General features: G+C 42.3%; 1 protein-coding gene across 30 annotated transcripts in view; it reads right to left on the bottom strand.

Moving 5' to 3' along the window:
* kcnma1a (potassium large conductance calcium-activated channel, subfamily M, alpha member 1a) overlaps positions 1 to 15,995 on the bottom strand; it is a 302,368-nt gene that overhangs the window by 35,510 nt on the left and 250,863 nt on the right. For 16 of the 30 annotated variants that reach the window (XM_057848845.1, XM_057848862.1, XM_057848846.1 and 13 more), the window contains one exon: positions 11,750 to 11,843. In XM_057848845.1, the coding sequence (XP_057704828.1) occupies positions 11,750 to 11,843 (94 nt within the window). Of the gene's footprint in view, positions 1 to 11,749; positions 11,844 to 13,383; positions 13,732 to 15,222; positions 15,304 to 15,664; positions 15,698 to 15,995 lie in introns of all 30 variants that reach the window. The other 14 variants (XM_057848838.1, XM_057848847.1, XM_057848844.1 and 11 more) reach the window with 5 other exon arrangements.

Genomic DNA, 15,995 nt, shown 5'->3' with positions numbered 1-15,995 from the left:
TTCACACATTTGTGCTTAGACCAAATCATCGTGTATTGCTTTGTCTCCAATCTGTAGAATTTTGGAGCCAAAAAAGTTATTTGAGCAGCTGTGCATGGTGCATTGTCACCATCTTTTTCTAATTAGTCATGGATTTTACCTAATTGGTTCCTATCCCTCACAACTGCTGGGGAACTCTGTATATGATAATAACATTGACAACTCTTTGTTATTTGGACAATTGGAATTAAATGCTTTATTTGTTTATTTTTTATATTACAAATGGCACATCTTATGCCCATACAAAGCATGCAGCAAAATGTCACACCTTATATTGTTTTGAGTGCCTTACTACTGAGATAATATAGTGTGGCTATTGACGTTAACGCTGTCAATGGAAAAGTTTGTGAGCTATGAGTTATGAATTAAGCTCATAATAAACAGCTAAACCCCCACCCTTAAATACAATCAATATTTGATTGTGTACAGTGTATTTTCATTCAATTCATTCATTCAATATTTATCTAGATATATGCAACTCAACAGGGAAGTGAAGATACATTTGAAGAATATAGAGGAAAACAGCTTGGGAATTTGACATACATCTCTCTCAGTATCATCACTTCCTCCAGCCTCTATCAGTGCTGTCACTCACTGACAAGGCTTTGATGGTGTCGCTTTCTTCACTCTACATTTGGGTTGCAGAAAAGCAGCAAAATAAGAAGCAAAAAAGCTGTCAATTAGCCACCCGCATCTCTGCTTTCCTCAATCAGTTAGTGCAGGTGATAATAACACTGACAGCATTTAGTGCTTTTACACTCAGCCTGAATCTTTCATTGCGAGCCGCGTGTTGCGCCAATCAACCTCCGACGCAGCGCTGCCGTCACTTCAATCTGCTCGGCATCGCTCGCCTCCTCACTGGGGCTGACTGGCGCGTACCTCCGCCTCCATCTCTTCGCTCTCTCTCTTCTTGCGTGTCAAGACAGCTATCTTTCACCCAGCTGTCAGCGTCATGACTGGCAGCCTGTCACTAACGCCACACACCTCCTCATCCTCCCCTCTGCCTTCTCCCTGCCTCAGCTTGAACCTTCCACCAGGCTCAAGAATCGAAGACAGCGGTGCCACGCCCAAGGATATCAGCTCTACTGTAGATGACAGTGTTTTGCGATTTGGGTGTTTGGCGTCAGTCAATGGCCCGTCACAATGGTTCGCCAAGACTGTGTTAATGTCGCGGTGACAATTATGCGCCTCATTAGCGAGGTGACACATGCGATAGGCTGCTGCGAATTGAATAACAGCGACATGGCCAGGTCGATGGAAATGTTAAAATTCTACGTATTTAAAAAGAATATTAGTACCAGAGTTACCTATCGATTGTATGGAACACTTTTGCGCATTTGCAAACGGGAAAATTGAGTCAATCATGGCTGATTTTGCCATGATGTCAATCACACTAAGGATTAGGGGTCGGGTGATAGCGCCTACAAATAAAATTGCGAAAGAAATTTAATTTATAATTTTTTCCCGATTATTTTTTTCTTCCTTAATTTTTTTAAAAGGAGAAAATCAGAACAAAAGTTCCAAAAAAGAAATACATTTTGTAATGGTGGTCAAATTAAGGTGATAATTAATTGCCTTATTAACGGCATTAAATCTTTTAACACATAACACCCCACCCCACACTACCCAGCTCTGTAGTTTTTTACCCTTTGAAGGCCCCATAGCCCCAAAGGCTGAAACAACATACCAATTACAACAATTAACTTGTGGCCTGTTGGGGAAAAACTGGTTTGTGATTTGTTAACACGCATTTTTCAATCAGTGAGCAATCAATTACAGAACAACAGAGTCACTGTTGCTGACCACACTCTATGCAGGAAGCAAACATGCAGCAAAACATGGATATTTTGCTGCAAGCAGCCAGCAAAATGCATAAAGGTTGTTGGCCAACTTTAAACAGAGTCCAGCGAACACCTCAGAATTAAAACGACAGCAACAAGAACATGGACTACAATTTAGTGGAGTCACTAATACAAAATGTCCCTATTAAGTGATATTCAACCGCGGATATGATATAGATTAGGCCTGAACGACATTGGAAAAAACTATTGTTGCGATTTTTTGGGGGTTTGCGATATATTGCGATATTATATTGCAATATTAAAAAAAATTATATAATTTTTTTTTTCCAAGAAATTTTCACAAGATGACTTAAATAGCTGTTTGGAAAGACTTTGGATGACTCACTATCACCACAGTGTACAGTGATCCCTTGTTTTTCGCGGTTAATGGGACCAGGACCCGCTGCGATAAGTGGAAAACCGCAAAGCCCCCCCCACCCCTTTTTTTGTGTGTGTGTGTGTGTTTTTTGTGCTCAATGTATTTGTTCAGATTTAGCATTGGAAAGATACATATAAGACATGCTTTTTTTCTCACTCCCCCCCCCCCCCCCCCCCCCGAAATGATTTAAAACATGGATATAAATAAATGGTTTTTAGGCTCTTCAAATGTCATAATTATGATAAGTTTTAAACATAACTGTCCAACCAAATCATTTTTGAACAAGAATAAAGTACTGTAGCAGATAAATGCTTGGCTTTATTAAATGCTTCTGTTTATCTACTTTAGCTGTGACCGTTGGAGTGACATATAGAAATTTCAAACTCCTCATGATCACTTCTGGCATTTATATGTCTCCAACGTCCCCACACACACACACATTCATTCCAGCATGGCTTCCTTGCAGAAACAGTTTAACAAGTTAAACGATGATTGACAGATGCCCGTGTGAAGTCTGCTTCTTTGGCCAGATCAAAGCCATTGTTAACTTTAATAAGCAAGCGCCGCAGTGACTGAGAGGAACAAAGGGCTGGGAGAGGGAGGGTCTGAGGCTGTGCGCAGACCAGAAAGCAAGGCGTATGTGGATTTAAAAAAAATAAAAACTATCGCACGTGCTTGCGATGGGACTATTGCGCACACGCACATCGCGTTGGTGATGTTTAAACGATATATCGTTCAGGCTTAATATAGAATTTCCGCAAAAACAAACATTCACTGAGAGGGAGAGATGTATAGCTGAAATGGACAAGTTACATAGTTGGAAATACTACTGGAGCCCTGCAGGTGTACTGTAGTAGTTTTATATTCCTCATTACGATAGTGTGTGTGCGTGTGTGACAGTTACAGAAAATATGTCAGAAAATAAGAAATGGAGGAAAGAAATATGGTTTGTGTGTTTGTAAAAGAAAAGTGTTCTAAGATTATGACAGTATATGGAAGAATAAATGTATAGGAAATGGGAGAAAAATCTGTGTGTTTGTGCATTCAGTGTCATTTCAGTAATTATTTTTATTTTTTTTATGTTCTGTGCAGAAAAATGACAGAAGTTCTGGGAGATCAGTGGTATGTGTCATATTCTGTGGTCCTTCCTGGTTTTTGCCATGTGCATCGGGTGATGGAAATGTGTGGACCCCGCCTATGTGGTCCAATTCAAGTCCGTGCTCCAAAGAGACCGGGTGGAGCGAAAGGTGAGCATACATTTTGCACATATCTAACACAGAGAAGAAACCTAAGTGCTACAGTCTAAAGTTTCTTTGCTTTATAATGGACCAAAATGGAAAGAAAAATATTGGTGCATTTTCTGTTAAATAAAATCATGTGGATGCTATAATACTAGTAGTTTCCTTCTTTTGCCTACAACAAAGCACAGTTTTCTTTCACTTCTTGAAATTCGCGATTAAAAAAAATAAAAATAAAAAAACTGCATTTAATTGCTTAATTAATTTTTAAAAATCATGCGATTAATTATAATTAAAAATTTTAATCTTTGGCAAGCACTAATATTTTCAAATGTTGAATAAAACTACAGGACCAGCTCTACACCCTCGGCAGGGTCCTCGAGGGTGCATGGGAGTTCGCTCAACCAGTCTACATGTGTTTTGTGGATTTGGAGAAGGCGTTCGACCGTGTGCCTAGGGGAGTCCTGTGGAGGGTGCTCCGGGAGTACGGGGTACCGAGCCCCTTGGTAAGGGCTGTTCGGTCCCTGTAAGACCAGTGTCAGAGTCTGGTCCGCATTGCCGGCAGTAAGTCAAATTCGTTCCCAGTGAGGATTGGACTCCGCCAAGGCTGCCCTTTGTCACCGATTCTGTTCATAATTTTTATGGACAGAATTTCTAGGTGCAGCCGAAGCGTTGAGGGGGTCCGGTTTGGTGGCCTCAGCATCTCATCTCTGCTTTTTGCAGATGATGTGGTGCTGTTGGCTTCATCAAGCCGTGACCTCCAACTCTCACTGGGGCAGTTTGCAGCCGAGTGTGAAGCGGTTGGGATGAAGATCAGCACCTCCAAATCCGAGACCATGGTCCTCAGCCGGAAAAGGGTGGCATGCCCTCTCCGGGTCGGGGATGAGATCCTGCCCCAAGTGGAGAAGTTCAAGTATCTTGGGGTCTTGTTCACGAGTGAGGGTAGGAGGGAGCGGGAGATTGACAGGCGGATCGGTGCAGCGTCTGCAGTGATGCGGACTCTGCACCGGTCCGTTGTGGTGAAGAAGGAGCTGAGCCAAAAGGCGAAGCTCTCGATTTACCGGTCGATCTACGTTCCTACCCTCACCTATGGTCACGAGCTGTGGGTCGTGACCGAAAGAACAAGATCCCGGATACAAGCGGCCGAAATGAGTTTCCTCCGCAGGGTGTCCGGGCTCTCCCTTAGAGATCGGGTGAGAAGCTCGGTCATCCGGGAGGGGCTTGGTGTCGAGCCGCTACTCCTCCGCGTTGAGAGGAGCCAGTTGAGGTGGCTCGGGCATCTGGTTCGGATGCCTCCTGGACGCCTCCCTGGAGAGGTGTTCCGGGCATGTCCCACCGGCGGGAGGCCCCGGGGTCGACCCAGGACACGCTGGAGAGACTATGTCGCTCGGCTGGCCTGGGAACGTCTTGGAATCCCGCCGGAGGAGCTGGCTGAAGTGGCTGGGGAGAGGGAAGTTTGGGCTTCCCTGCTGAAGCTGCTGCCCCCGCGACCCGACCCCGGAATAAGCGGAAGATAATGGATGGATGGATGGATAAATAAAACTAACAAGTAAATTCACAAAAGTATATTAAGTGACAAATCTAAATTAAAAAAAAATCTCTCCCCGTTTGTGCTGTCAGTTCCCAAATACAAAGTAAATGCTTCACTAAGAATCACACTTTTTCTTGTGGAATAATCTACAGAATAACTGCTAGATTTTATAATGGCAATATATACAGTACCGTATTTTTCAGAATATAAATCGTACCATATTTTTCAGAATATAAATCGGACCTGAGTATAAGTCGCACCAGCCCAAAAATGTGCAACGAACAGGAAAAAAAAAAAACTATAAGTCACACCGGAGTATAAGTTTTATTTTTGGGGGAAATTTACTTGATAAAATCCAACACATAGAACAGATATGTCATCTTGAAAGCCAATTTAAAATAAAAAATACAATAGAGAAGTGTACAGTATGATAATGTTACATGATGCATGAACAACGAAATGTGAACGTGGCCGGTATGTTAACGTAACATAGCTATTAAGAGTTATTCAGATAACTATAGCATAAAGAACATGCTAACAAGTTTACCAAACCATTGGTGTCACTCCAAACCACCAAAATAACATAAAACATTGCATCTCTGCTTTTTGCATATGATGTTGCGCTGTTGGCTTCTTCAAGCCGTGACCTCCAACTCTCAATGGAGCGGTTAGCAGCCGAGTGTGAAGCAGTTGGGATGAATAACAGCACCTCCAAATCCGAGACAATGGTCTTCAGTCGGAAAAGGGTGGAGTGCCCTCTCCGGGTCGGGGATGAGATCCTTACCCAAGTGGAGGAGTTCAAGTATTTTGGGGTCTTGTTCACGAGTGAGGGTAGGAGGGGGCGAGAGATCGACAGACGGATCGGTGCAGCGTCTGCAGCAATGCAGACTCTGCACCGGTCCGTAGTGGTGAAGAAGGAGCTGAGCCGATGGGCGAAGCTCTCGATTTACCAGTCGATCTACGTTTCTACCCTCATCTATGGTCACGAGGTGTGCGTCGTGACTGAAAGAACAAGATCCTGAATACAAGCAGCCGAAATGAGTTTCCTTCGCAGGGTGTCCGGGCTCTCCCTTAGAGATAGGGTGAGAAGCTCCGTCATCCGGGAGGAACTCGGCGTGGAGCTGCTACTCCTCCGCGCTGAGAGGAGCCAGCTGAGGTGGCTTGGGCATCTGGTTCGGATGCCTCCTGGACGCCTCCCCGGAGAGGTGTTCCGGGCATGTCCCACCGATGGGACGCCCTGGGGACGACCCAGAACACGCTGGAGAGACTATGTCCATAGGCTGACCTGGGAACACCTTGGGATCCTGCTGGAGAAGCTGGTTGAGGTAGCTGGGGAGAGGGAAGTCTGGGCTTCCCTGTTAAAGCTGCTGCCCCCGCGACTTGACCCCAGAGCAAACGGAAGATGATGGATGGATGGATGGATGGATGGATGGATGGATGGATGGATGGATGGATGGATGGATGGATGGATGGATGGATGGATGGATGGATGGATGGATGGATGGATGGATGGATGGATGGATGGATGGATGGATGGATGACAAAAATAACGATTTATTTTTTAATTTTGTGTTGTGAACGAAAAGGAGTTATGACAAAACCACAATATAATAAATTGTTCTGTGAGTTTTTTTTGTTTTGTTTGTTTGCTTCACAAACACAACTCTCAGGGTGATGTGCTAAAAACTACTCCACTGAAAAGAAAATCCAAACAATTAATTTTCAAATGACTGTGATGTCATAAACATGGTGTGGAGTTAGTTACAAATGTAATTGGCCCCATCTAAAGATTGCACAGCATTAGCCTAATCTGCTATCCTATTAGTTCAAGTAAATTTGCCCTAAAAAGTCAATCTTTTGGCAATTCATCGGTTTTGATTGGTTCCCACCGCTGAACGATAATACATTACAGTATTTCATGAGAGAAGAATTTATATAGGACAAGTATTGCCTTTATAGTATGTGTCCCCTCAGTGTGTTCCCCCTCCCTCCGTTCTTCAACATGTATTTCAAACAGTTGAGTTATTCCAGTGCAACACTCTACAGTCACAAGCTGGGGATGGGTTTGCTGCTCCCCCAATGCCTCCCTGCCAGACTACGAAGGCAGCCTCGCGCTTTGAAAATTTTCCCCATCATGCAAACTGACAAAGGCGTGCTTTTCAAAAGCCCACAGCCAATCTGTTGATCATTATTTATTTACAAAGGCCTTCGGGCGGCGAGTCCTGTAAAAACCATACTCGCTACGTATGCTCCCTCTCTCGCTGCATCCCACCACCACTCCTCCTCTTTCCTTGCTTGTAGAATAAAGCATCCCTAAGGCTACCTCAAACAATCACTTTTCATTGTGCATAAAACCCACCTTGTAAAGCACAACTGTTTAATATAAATGCTGTTATATGTTGACAGGGGCAGCTTTGGGAAAGTGGGGTGTTTGGGCTGTGATGGGTAATTTGATGTTGTGCTGTGGGCTAAGACTTGGAGAAAACATCTACACCTATAACAGAGGACCTGTCATGGCAGTACCCGAGAGCCTTCAGAACACCGAAGCATCCCTAAAGCAGAGAAAACTTTAACGCTGCTTTGAAGCCGCTTCCAAACTGAGAAAGTAACTCGCGCAAATGATTATCGCTGCGAGATCAAAGCTGAGAGGCATATCGTATATTACGTGGCAAAAGGGGACCAGCTTAAAAGCCAAAGAGGAAGAGGAATAAAGGGCTTAGCGCTTACATTTAGGCAAACTAAACAAACTTTGCTGGAAACTTGCCAGGCTAAACTTGTTTTTGTAGAAGCCTTCTCCTTCTGTGCAAGGGCATCTCTAACGATACTCTGACTGAAGGCTACAACTCTTGTGTTTGCCTAATGGATTTGGCAAGTGTGGCGGCTTAATAAGTCTCTGTTTAATGGAGAACTGAGGGGGAGGACCACAAGTAGCCTAGTTAATTTTTTTTTTTAATCTGAAAAAAAAAAAAAAAAACATATAGATTTGCCAGTACAGTAGGAGGGATGCTGCCTCGGGGAGAAAAACCTACAAAACAACCTTGTCCAAACTAAAATGTAAGGAAAATTAAGTGGTGGCTATAACTCTTGTTTTAAAAGTTACAATATTTAACAAAATGGCTGCTATTTAAGTACCTTTCCTCATGTAGTGTACAACTTTGTGTTGTGTTGACAGGTGATTTAAAAAATATATTATCTTGAGGATCTTATTGAACTTGCAGAATACAAGCAAGTAGTTAAGTTAGTGGGAAAAATAAGTGGTTGTATTACGTCATGAAAAGTGGCCAGGGGCACTTATTTGCTCAACTACAGTGGGTGGTAAAAATTCTAACAGGGGGAGAAGCACATTTAGAATAATGTTGCACAAAATTACAACAGTACAAAGATATATCCATCAAAATATAATCAAACTTTGTTTAAATAACTTGTTTTTGAATGAAATTGGAGAAATGACATAAAAATGTCAAGAATCATCATCAATGTTGTAGCTCCCAAAAACATACAAACAACAACAATGCAATGTGACCACCTATCAGTCAATGCTACATGATGAAAGATCATCTGCAATACAGCTAGAAGACTCGACTTCAAACTTGAATTCATCTGAGAAACAGGTTGTGGTTGGCCAAGCTGTTTTGGCTATTAACTGAATTCAAACGGATGCTGCAGTTAACTATTAAATATCTGTGTCCATAGGTCAGACAAGTAAAAACACACAGTATCATAACTGAGTTTTACCAAATTATCTTGGGTCGCATGGGGGTTAAGTCCCTAAATGAACAGGCACACAATTATTTGAGTGTGAATGCTAAACGCTACCGGATGGCCCAAAAAAATGTGGTAATCTCTGACAGTACGTTAGTCCATGTCACCCGAAATTATCCAAATGTCCCAGAGTATACCTGTTTAGTTGATTCCGTTTTTTTTTATACGGCCCTCTATAACTGATTGCAATTATGATTGACAATCTCCTGGAATGTATTACAATTGAGCTCCTAATCCCCAATTGTAAAAACATAATTTGCTGTGTCTACCGAGCTCCTGATTCAAATGTCTAGTTTACTGAATATATGAAAAAGATACTGTATAAAACGAATAATAAGCATGTTTTCATTGTGGAGACATTAATCTTGGGATAAAATATGTACAGCATGTTGTTTGATTTTATACATTCATGTCTGATGAAACTGTTACAGTGACCTTTGTGTGCGCCAATTGTTGCCACCATGTACACCTTAGCAATGTATCTAAGAGACTTATAAGAAAAGCATTTTGAGTCGCTACTCACACCAGCTGTGATTAGGCATGTGCCGGTATGAGATTTTGACGGTACGATAACCGTGGGCAAAAATACCGCGGTTTCACGGTATCACGGTATTGCAATTATAGCTCCAAAATGTGTTATTTTGAGATGTATGGGTTAAAAAAAATAAAATAAAATCCCATTGAACAGGAAATATAACTTATAGATTATAGCCACAGCCACATCTCAAGTTGCTTAAGATTAGAGCAAGAACAAAATCATTTCTATAAAAAAGTAAAAACACTTTTGAATAATTTTTTTTTTTTTTAATTCTACTGCATGACTTTTTTTGGAGGGTGGAAAAGCTCAAGTGAAGTTTCGCCATTTTAAGCCATTGTGTCAGCTCTAGTCTACATGATGTCATGCCTATGTGTTAAAAAAACAAAGAATTCATAAGTTAATAAGTTAGTTAAAACTGTATAAGTTAGTTTAAAGTGTAAATATTGTTGTGGAAAGGTTTCATCTAAACAAAACAAAAAAAAACATTGGGAGTGAGACCTCGCCTTGATCCAGCGAACGTGGATTTGTGCTTAGGGCAAGAGCATCTTTCACAGTTAGCGATCTTTGATGCTATCCCCTTTCCCCCTTCATTCAAGCGAATCGAGCTTGTTTTCTCACTCTGCTGCTGTAACACTCGACAAAGTTGCTCTCCCAGCTAAGCCTAGGCTAACATTCGTCTTTGTAAGCTTTTAGTTAGTTTGTATATTGAATTTGAAAGGAAAATGTGTGTTTTGTTTTTGGCGAAGTTTTCATGGTGCTAATCTGTTGAAGCTACTCATACATGGAAAAATACAATTGTACAACGTTTTAAATGTATTCATTTTGTATATTCCACTTACCACGATTTGAGAGCTTAATAAATTGAAGAAAAGTACGCCTTATGTTTGGAGTATTTGTTTTTGGGTTCACTGGCTGTCTAGCCGATAGCGTCACTTTCACACACAGCAAAAAACGGGAGGGGGTGAGCGCTGCCGCGCCAAGCCACTTCTGACTGCATTTTTGACACATGAAAAATAGTGGTTTTGAAACCGCGACGTTTTAACACCACGGTAAACCGTGAAACCGGTAACCGGCACATGCCTAGCTGTGATAACACATAATCACTTTTGCCACACACATAGCCACAACAAAATGTTCCACAGCAAACCGATGCAAAAATGTCAGGGACCTGACAAAGCCATAACCTTGTACGCCCTGAAATTAATCGAGCTGCTTAACTGGACGCTAAGTTACTAAACCCAGATTGTTGATTGTGTTATTGTACAGTTTTGATGTATGTTCCATGCCTGAATGTGCGTCTTTAGCTGTATGGGGGACGGGAAACTGATAAGCATATGCTTCATCCCATCCGCCTTTGTCTTCTTCTTCGGTTCCTTCGGGCAAATCATATCACATTTTGTAATTGTCAATGATTGTCAATGATATCGATGATGATGACAATAAAATTCCATTCCAGTCCAATATTTTACTATGAAATGGTCACCTTGGTGCCCAAGTATTTGCTGCCTGAATATTCCCCACAGTGGATGAGGACACCAATGAAAAAATCCAAACACAAAAATAAATTGCATTGGTAAAGGTGTCATTTTCCTTGCCCCTGCAATAGTGACTTTGATAATTGTTATCTTTATAAATGCAGAATTTTGTACTCTATCTGTTTTGATTGTCCGGAGTGAACTGTACACTAGTTTTACTTCATCAGTTCCAACAACTTCTCAGAAGACTTGAGTCGTACAGATCTCACCTCATAGTCATTAAGGCACAGCCAGCATGAGTGTTCCTGTCCTGTTAGATCTTGGCGACCGTCGCCTCTCTTTGTTATTCTGCGCTGTCATCAGTATAACCCCCACCTTGTAGCAAGAATACCTTACCCCTTTTTATCTTTCAAAATCAATTAAGAGCAATTTAATAGCACAGGACAGGATAAAAGGAAGGTAATATTTGAATTCATATTTGATTGTGGTGATACAGCTTGCATATGCCTGTTAAGTACCAGAAACAGTACTCACAGGGGTTCCCACAATAGAGAGGTAGCCTCGGGGCAAAGTAACCATGCAGGTCCTTCTGATTGGCCACCAGTGTCATTAGTGTCAGCATTGTTTAAGGACTACAAGAAGACCCGACCGGAGGAGGTGACAGCTGGGACTTTAAAGGCAGCAGAGGGGGGCACATGCATTTCAAACGACTCCTCGCTGGTCTCTTTTTGTGACAGAAATATTATTTCAGCTGTCATTAACAGCTGACAGCGTGCCAGCTTAAGTAGCCTCGGCCTTTTGGGGTACCATTTTCTCCCCCTGCCATGCAAACGCCCACCATCGGCAGCATCACCTCTGAAGTGCCTGCCATCTTTCCATCCCTCCCTCTACTCCCCTGCATCTGTCTTCCTCTCCGTTTGAAGGCAGCAAGGCGAGCGTCTCTTACCTCATCATTTTGGGAGAGCAGTTGGGCGAGTTCCGCATCCCTCCATTCCGCTGCTTTTTTTTGGGTGAGAGCGTTGACGGATGCTCGTCTTCGACTGCAAACACACGCACACAGTGTCAGAACAGAGACAGAGACGGATGGGGAAGTGAGCTGGACCTGACAAGAAAATAAACAAATAAAGCATCAACACTCAATCATAGCAAACACAACAAAAGTGAACAGAAACAAAGGGTAAATTAATAACTTGAAGGAACCAAGATAGATGATTAGTAATTGGGAATCTTTAAGGCAGGAGAAAACCTCGGAGAAAAACCAATTGATGACCTGAAAATGACGAAGGGACGTAGGGCCTTTTCTTTTTGCATTACTGCTTTTTCAATGTACACCTGGCCAGGTGCAAAGCTGTTTTTGGATCACTAGCAGTCTGCATCAGAGTGACCATGCCTATCTATGCCATTAATTGCCATGTGATGGTAGAGACTGTCATTGTCAGTGGGTCATGGGCAAAAGCATGGACAATGAGATACAGTCAATAGAGGTTATGGAGATGGATCTTATGGTGGCTCGTTTTGGAATTCTCACTAAATAGCCTATGCGGCCCATTATTCCAGTTCTAGCGCAGAAAATGGCTCTTCTACTGGTCTACCTCCATGCCAAGAGAACACTTCACACACATTACGAAGGACACGATAACAGGGTATAAATTAGTGAGCTAAACATGTCAGAAGCAGCTCTTAGGGACAAATAACACTCCAGCAGACGAAGGTCAAAACTACCGGTAGCTTGGAAATTAATGATCCATATAAGATTAAATATTCAATTTTGGGCAGTTGACACTTTCGCCGAAATCATTTTGCAAGAGTTTGCCAGACTGAAAGCCCAAGGAATAGCAGCCGGAGTGAGGTCAAGCCCGGCCAGCAGTACTCTGATCTTCACTCCTGTCTGTGTTTCACAAGACACTTTGACACTCTTCTGGCTGCACCACTGCACACCTGTATTAGTCCTTTGGTTAGGAATCAATAACATCACATGATATTAGTGCAAACCAGAGGACACAAAGAAAGCCTGGCAATTCCAAACCAATGGAATTTCCCACCATTTTCAACTCAATATCAGACTACATTGTCTGAAAGGTGGCTATTTGACCTTCTTTGTGTCATCTGTTGCTGCTAATCTCGCAACAGCCTTTTACTAGTTAACGATCAAAGCATTGTAGTAACTGACAAGTGACTACACAAGGTATCAACCAAGCGTACTTACAAAGTATGTACAGGATAAAATGTTTTTTGCAACAAGGTTATGATGTGCATTCACAATGGAATCCACCAGTAGGGAGCACGACAGTTAATTCAGAGTTGACTGGTTTGATGAAAAACAGTGATGTTTCCCAAGCTGGCAAAGTTAGCGTATTACTATGTCTGAATCCCCTCTCAAAGCTGAGTCTCTGTGTTACGGGCTACTCTCGACCCCTCAGCCTGATCGTGGCCAAGATGGCACCATCCACTGCACTAACAGCAAATCCGTGCAAAGAAGCGAGGAGGACAGGAGAAGCAGCCCTGGCAAAGTGAACCATCATGCAACAAACAGCACAGGCAGGCTACCGACTGATGCATCCCGCTATGGGGGCAACCTACAGTGGCTACTGTGACTGTGCAGCATGGCATTACTGGGGTGGTAGCGGTATTTCACCGGCAGACTGCGGGCCCGGTTCAGCCGGCTCTCCGCCAAGGATCTGGCGTCTTCTGGCACCGAGATACTGAGGCGCAGTTTGGAATGGCGGGCCGCAGGTGTCGGCCCAGTGGGAAGCAGGCTTCCTTTACGGTTATTAACAAGGGGGATGTTGATGGCGCCTGGCTTAACCAAGGCGTCCTGGTTGCTTTGCAGGGTGTTGGACGAGAAAGCGTTTGAGGTGATGGTGGTGGAAGGGCAGCCGCTGGTTTTAACGGATCGGTTTTGAAAAGACGGTCTAAAGTCATCCGTTACTGTCAAACAATGAAGAATACAAAGTGTAAGAAAAGCTGGTCCAAATGCTTTAAGATAAGTAATTGAAAAAGGAACACGTTTACGTTATTTATTCATGTAATCATGTTGTTTTATCTGGGTTTGCAGACAAAAGTCAATGAATAAATAACAAAAAAGACAGTTTAAATATCTGACAAGTCTTATGTTGTGCAAAGGAAAACAAAATAGCCTAGCTGACGTACAGGGCATTTATTTCAGGTTTTAAAAGCTAAAATAAGCATATAATAAAAGTACCATCACGTCTTTGTTATTTTCTCATCCCTTATCGCCTTTGTCATCTGCCTGCGAGTGACAACATTTACTTTGTGTTTGCGAAACATTAATTAATTACATGGCTGAAACGAAGCTCAGGAGAAACGGGACTTGGCTTAAGCCAGACGAATCTCTTCAGATGTTTTGTCATGTCACACAAAACGTAAACTCATAATTTATGATAGTGCTTACTTAAGAGCATGAAACACTAGGAAGGGTTCACTTTTGATTAAAATTGTGCACAGCATCTCTGATGAAAAGAAAAATATGCATATCCTGGTGTGCACCTATGTTGGATTTGTTGTGTTCTGGTGCCTGTCTTCCTGGTGCGGGTTTTAGGCCCAGCACAAAAACAACCAGTCCAGCATATGCTATTATTTCTTTTTAGTGGAGTTCAGTCTTCCCGTGTAAAGTAGGGTCCTGTTTGGTTAAATATGAAAATAAATTGTCACACACTCATCAAACAGTCGCATGTACTGAAAGGGTCAAGGCTCTCTAAAGGAAAGCAAGGCAGGGAGACGAGTCAAATCTGTGATTGTAAAGTCGGCTGGGAGAGGCCTTTTCCTGCCTTGGGTAGGAGGGTGGCTGGTTGGTCCTTTTGGAGGACAGAACGTGCTTGGGTGGCCCTGGGCGATAAACAGACGTTTATCCCAGCAGTCAGCTGCCTCCTTGATTTACGGGGCGCCACCGATAGCTCCTGGATTCATCTGGCCCTTGTCAAACATGTACAGCATTAGAGCACGCTCAGCCGCCCTGGCAGCTCCACTGTGCTTTCTGAACAAGCCAGACGGCAACTGTCCCTTCCTGAAATGCTAATCACATGACGCTGCTGCGCCGCGTGCAAACGGATGAAGAACAACGGAAAATGTTTTCTTTAGTATGTGAGGGAAGCTGGCTTTTGTCTTTATTGCGTTGGCCACATCAGCAAGCGGTTTTTCTTCATCTACATTGCATCTGCACCGAAATAGGCTATTCCCACCTTCCTTCGCATATGCTTTTGTTGCAGGTAAAAACAAAAACATTACGATATCATTACTACTGATTAAACAAGACTGCATTCCAAGTTAAAAAACAAACACCTTAAACAGCAATACATATGTATATATAAAATAACAATGTCAAATGAAATTATACATGAACTTATACAGCATGTGATACTATAATATTTTTGTTCTTAACCAGAAGTAACAATTATTTACCTAAATTGCAATCAGCTTTGAATCGTACGCCAGTCTCTTTTTGGCTTCCACTGTTCCCTGGTGTTGTAGCGCCATCTGCTGCTAGATGCAGCACAATACAAAAAAAGAATGGTTCATGGAACTAGTACAAGTTATTATTGAACACAAAGCCATTTCCTAAACAAAACACTAGAAATAGTTTATTTATTGCCCCAAAATTCACAATCTACCGTTCAAAATGTATACCACTCACATTTTTAGGATTAAATTAGACATAACAGTGTTTTCAGTTACATTTATGGCAACACTGTTAGAATAAACATTTAGTGTTCAAGTCACAATACGACAAGGTTACATGCGAAGGGAACAGTATACAGGAAGGAAACCATAAGTACTAACTAATCGTGTTACATTAAGAAGGGCCTATACAGCAGAACAGGAAAGGACAGAGAAACACACTTACGTGATCTGACATATCCATTATACTTATATTTGGCTGAGGAGAATGCAAAGACAAGTGGCAGGTCACACGGGGGGAGAAAGGATGCCGTGAAGCACACATTAGGAAATAAGAGACATCAACGTAAGAGTGTGGCATGGAAATGAGTTTAAAAAACACAAATGCATACAACAGAGTTATGGGACTAAATGGGAAATGTAATATATGAGGAAAAACAACGATTGTGATGATGATTTGTGGAATGTGGCACAAAAAAGGGAATGTCCATTCTCAGGATGAACTGTGCTTTAAGGCAGTACAGCTAAAATGAAATGTAAATATCTAAATATAACAA

This window comes from Corythoichthys intestinalis, chromosome 10 (assembly GCF_030265065.1).
Source record: "Corythoichthys intestinalis isolate RoL2023-P3 chromosome 10, ASM3026506v1, whole genome shotgun sequence".
Taxonomy (NCBI): domain Eukaryota; kingdom Metazoa; phylum Chordata; class Actinopteri; order Syngnathiformes; family Syngnathidae; genus Corythoichthys; species Corythoichthys intestinalis.
The sequence above is the reverse complement of the archived record's forward strand: the minus strand, read 5'-3'. Positions and strand labels throughout refer to the sequence as shown.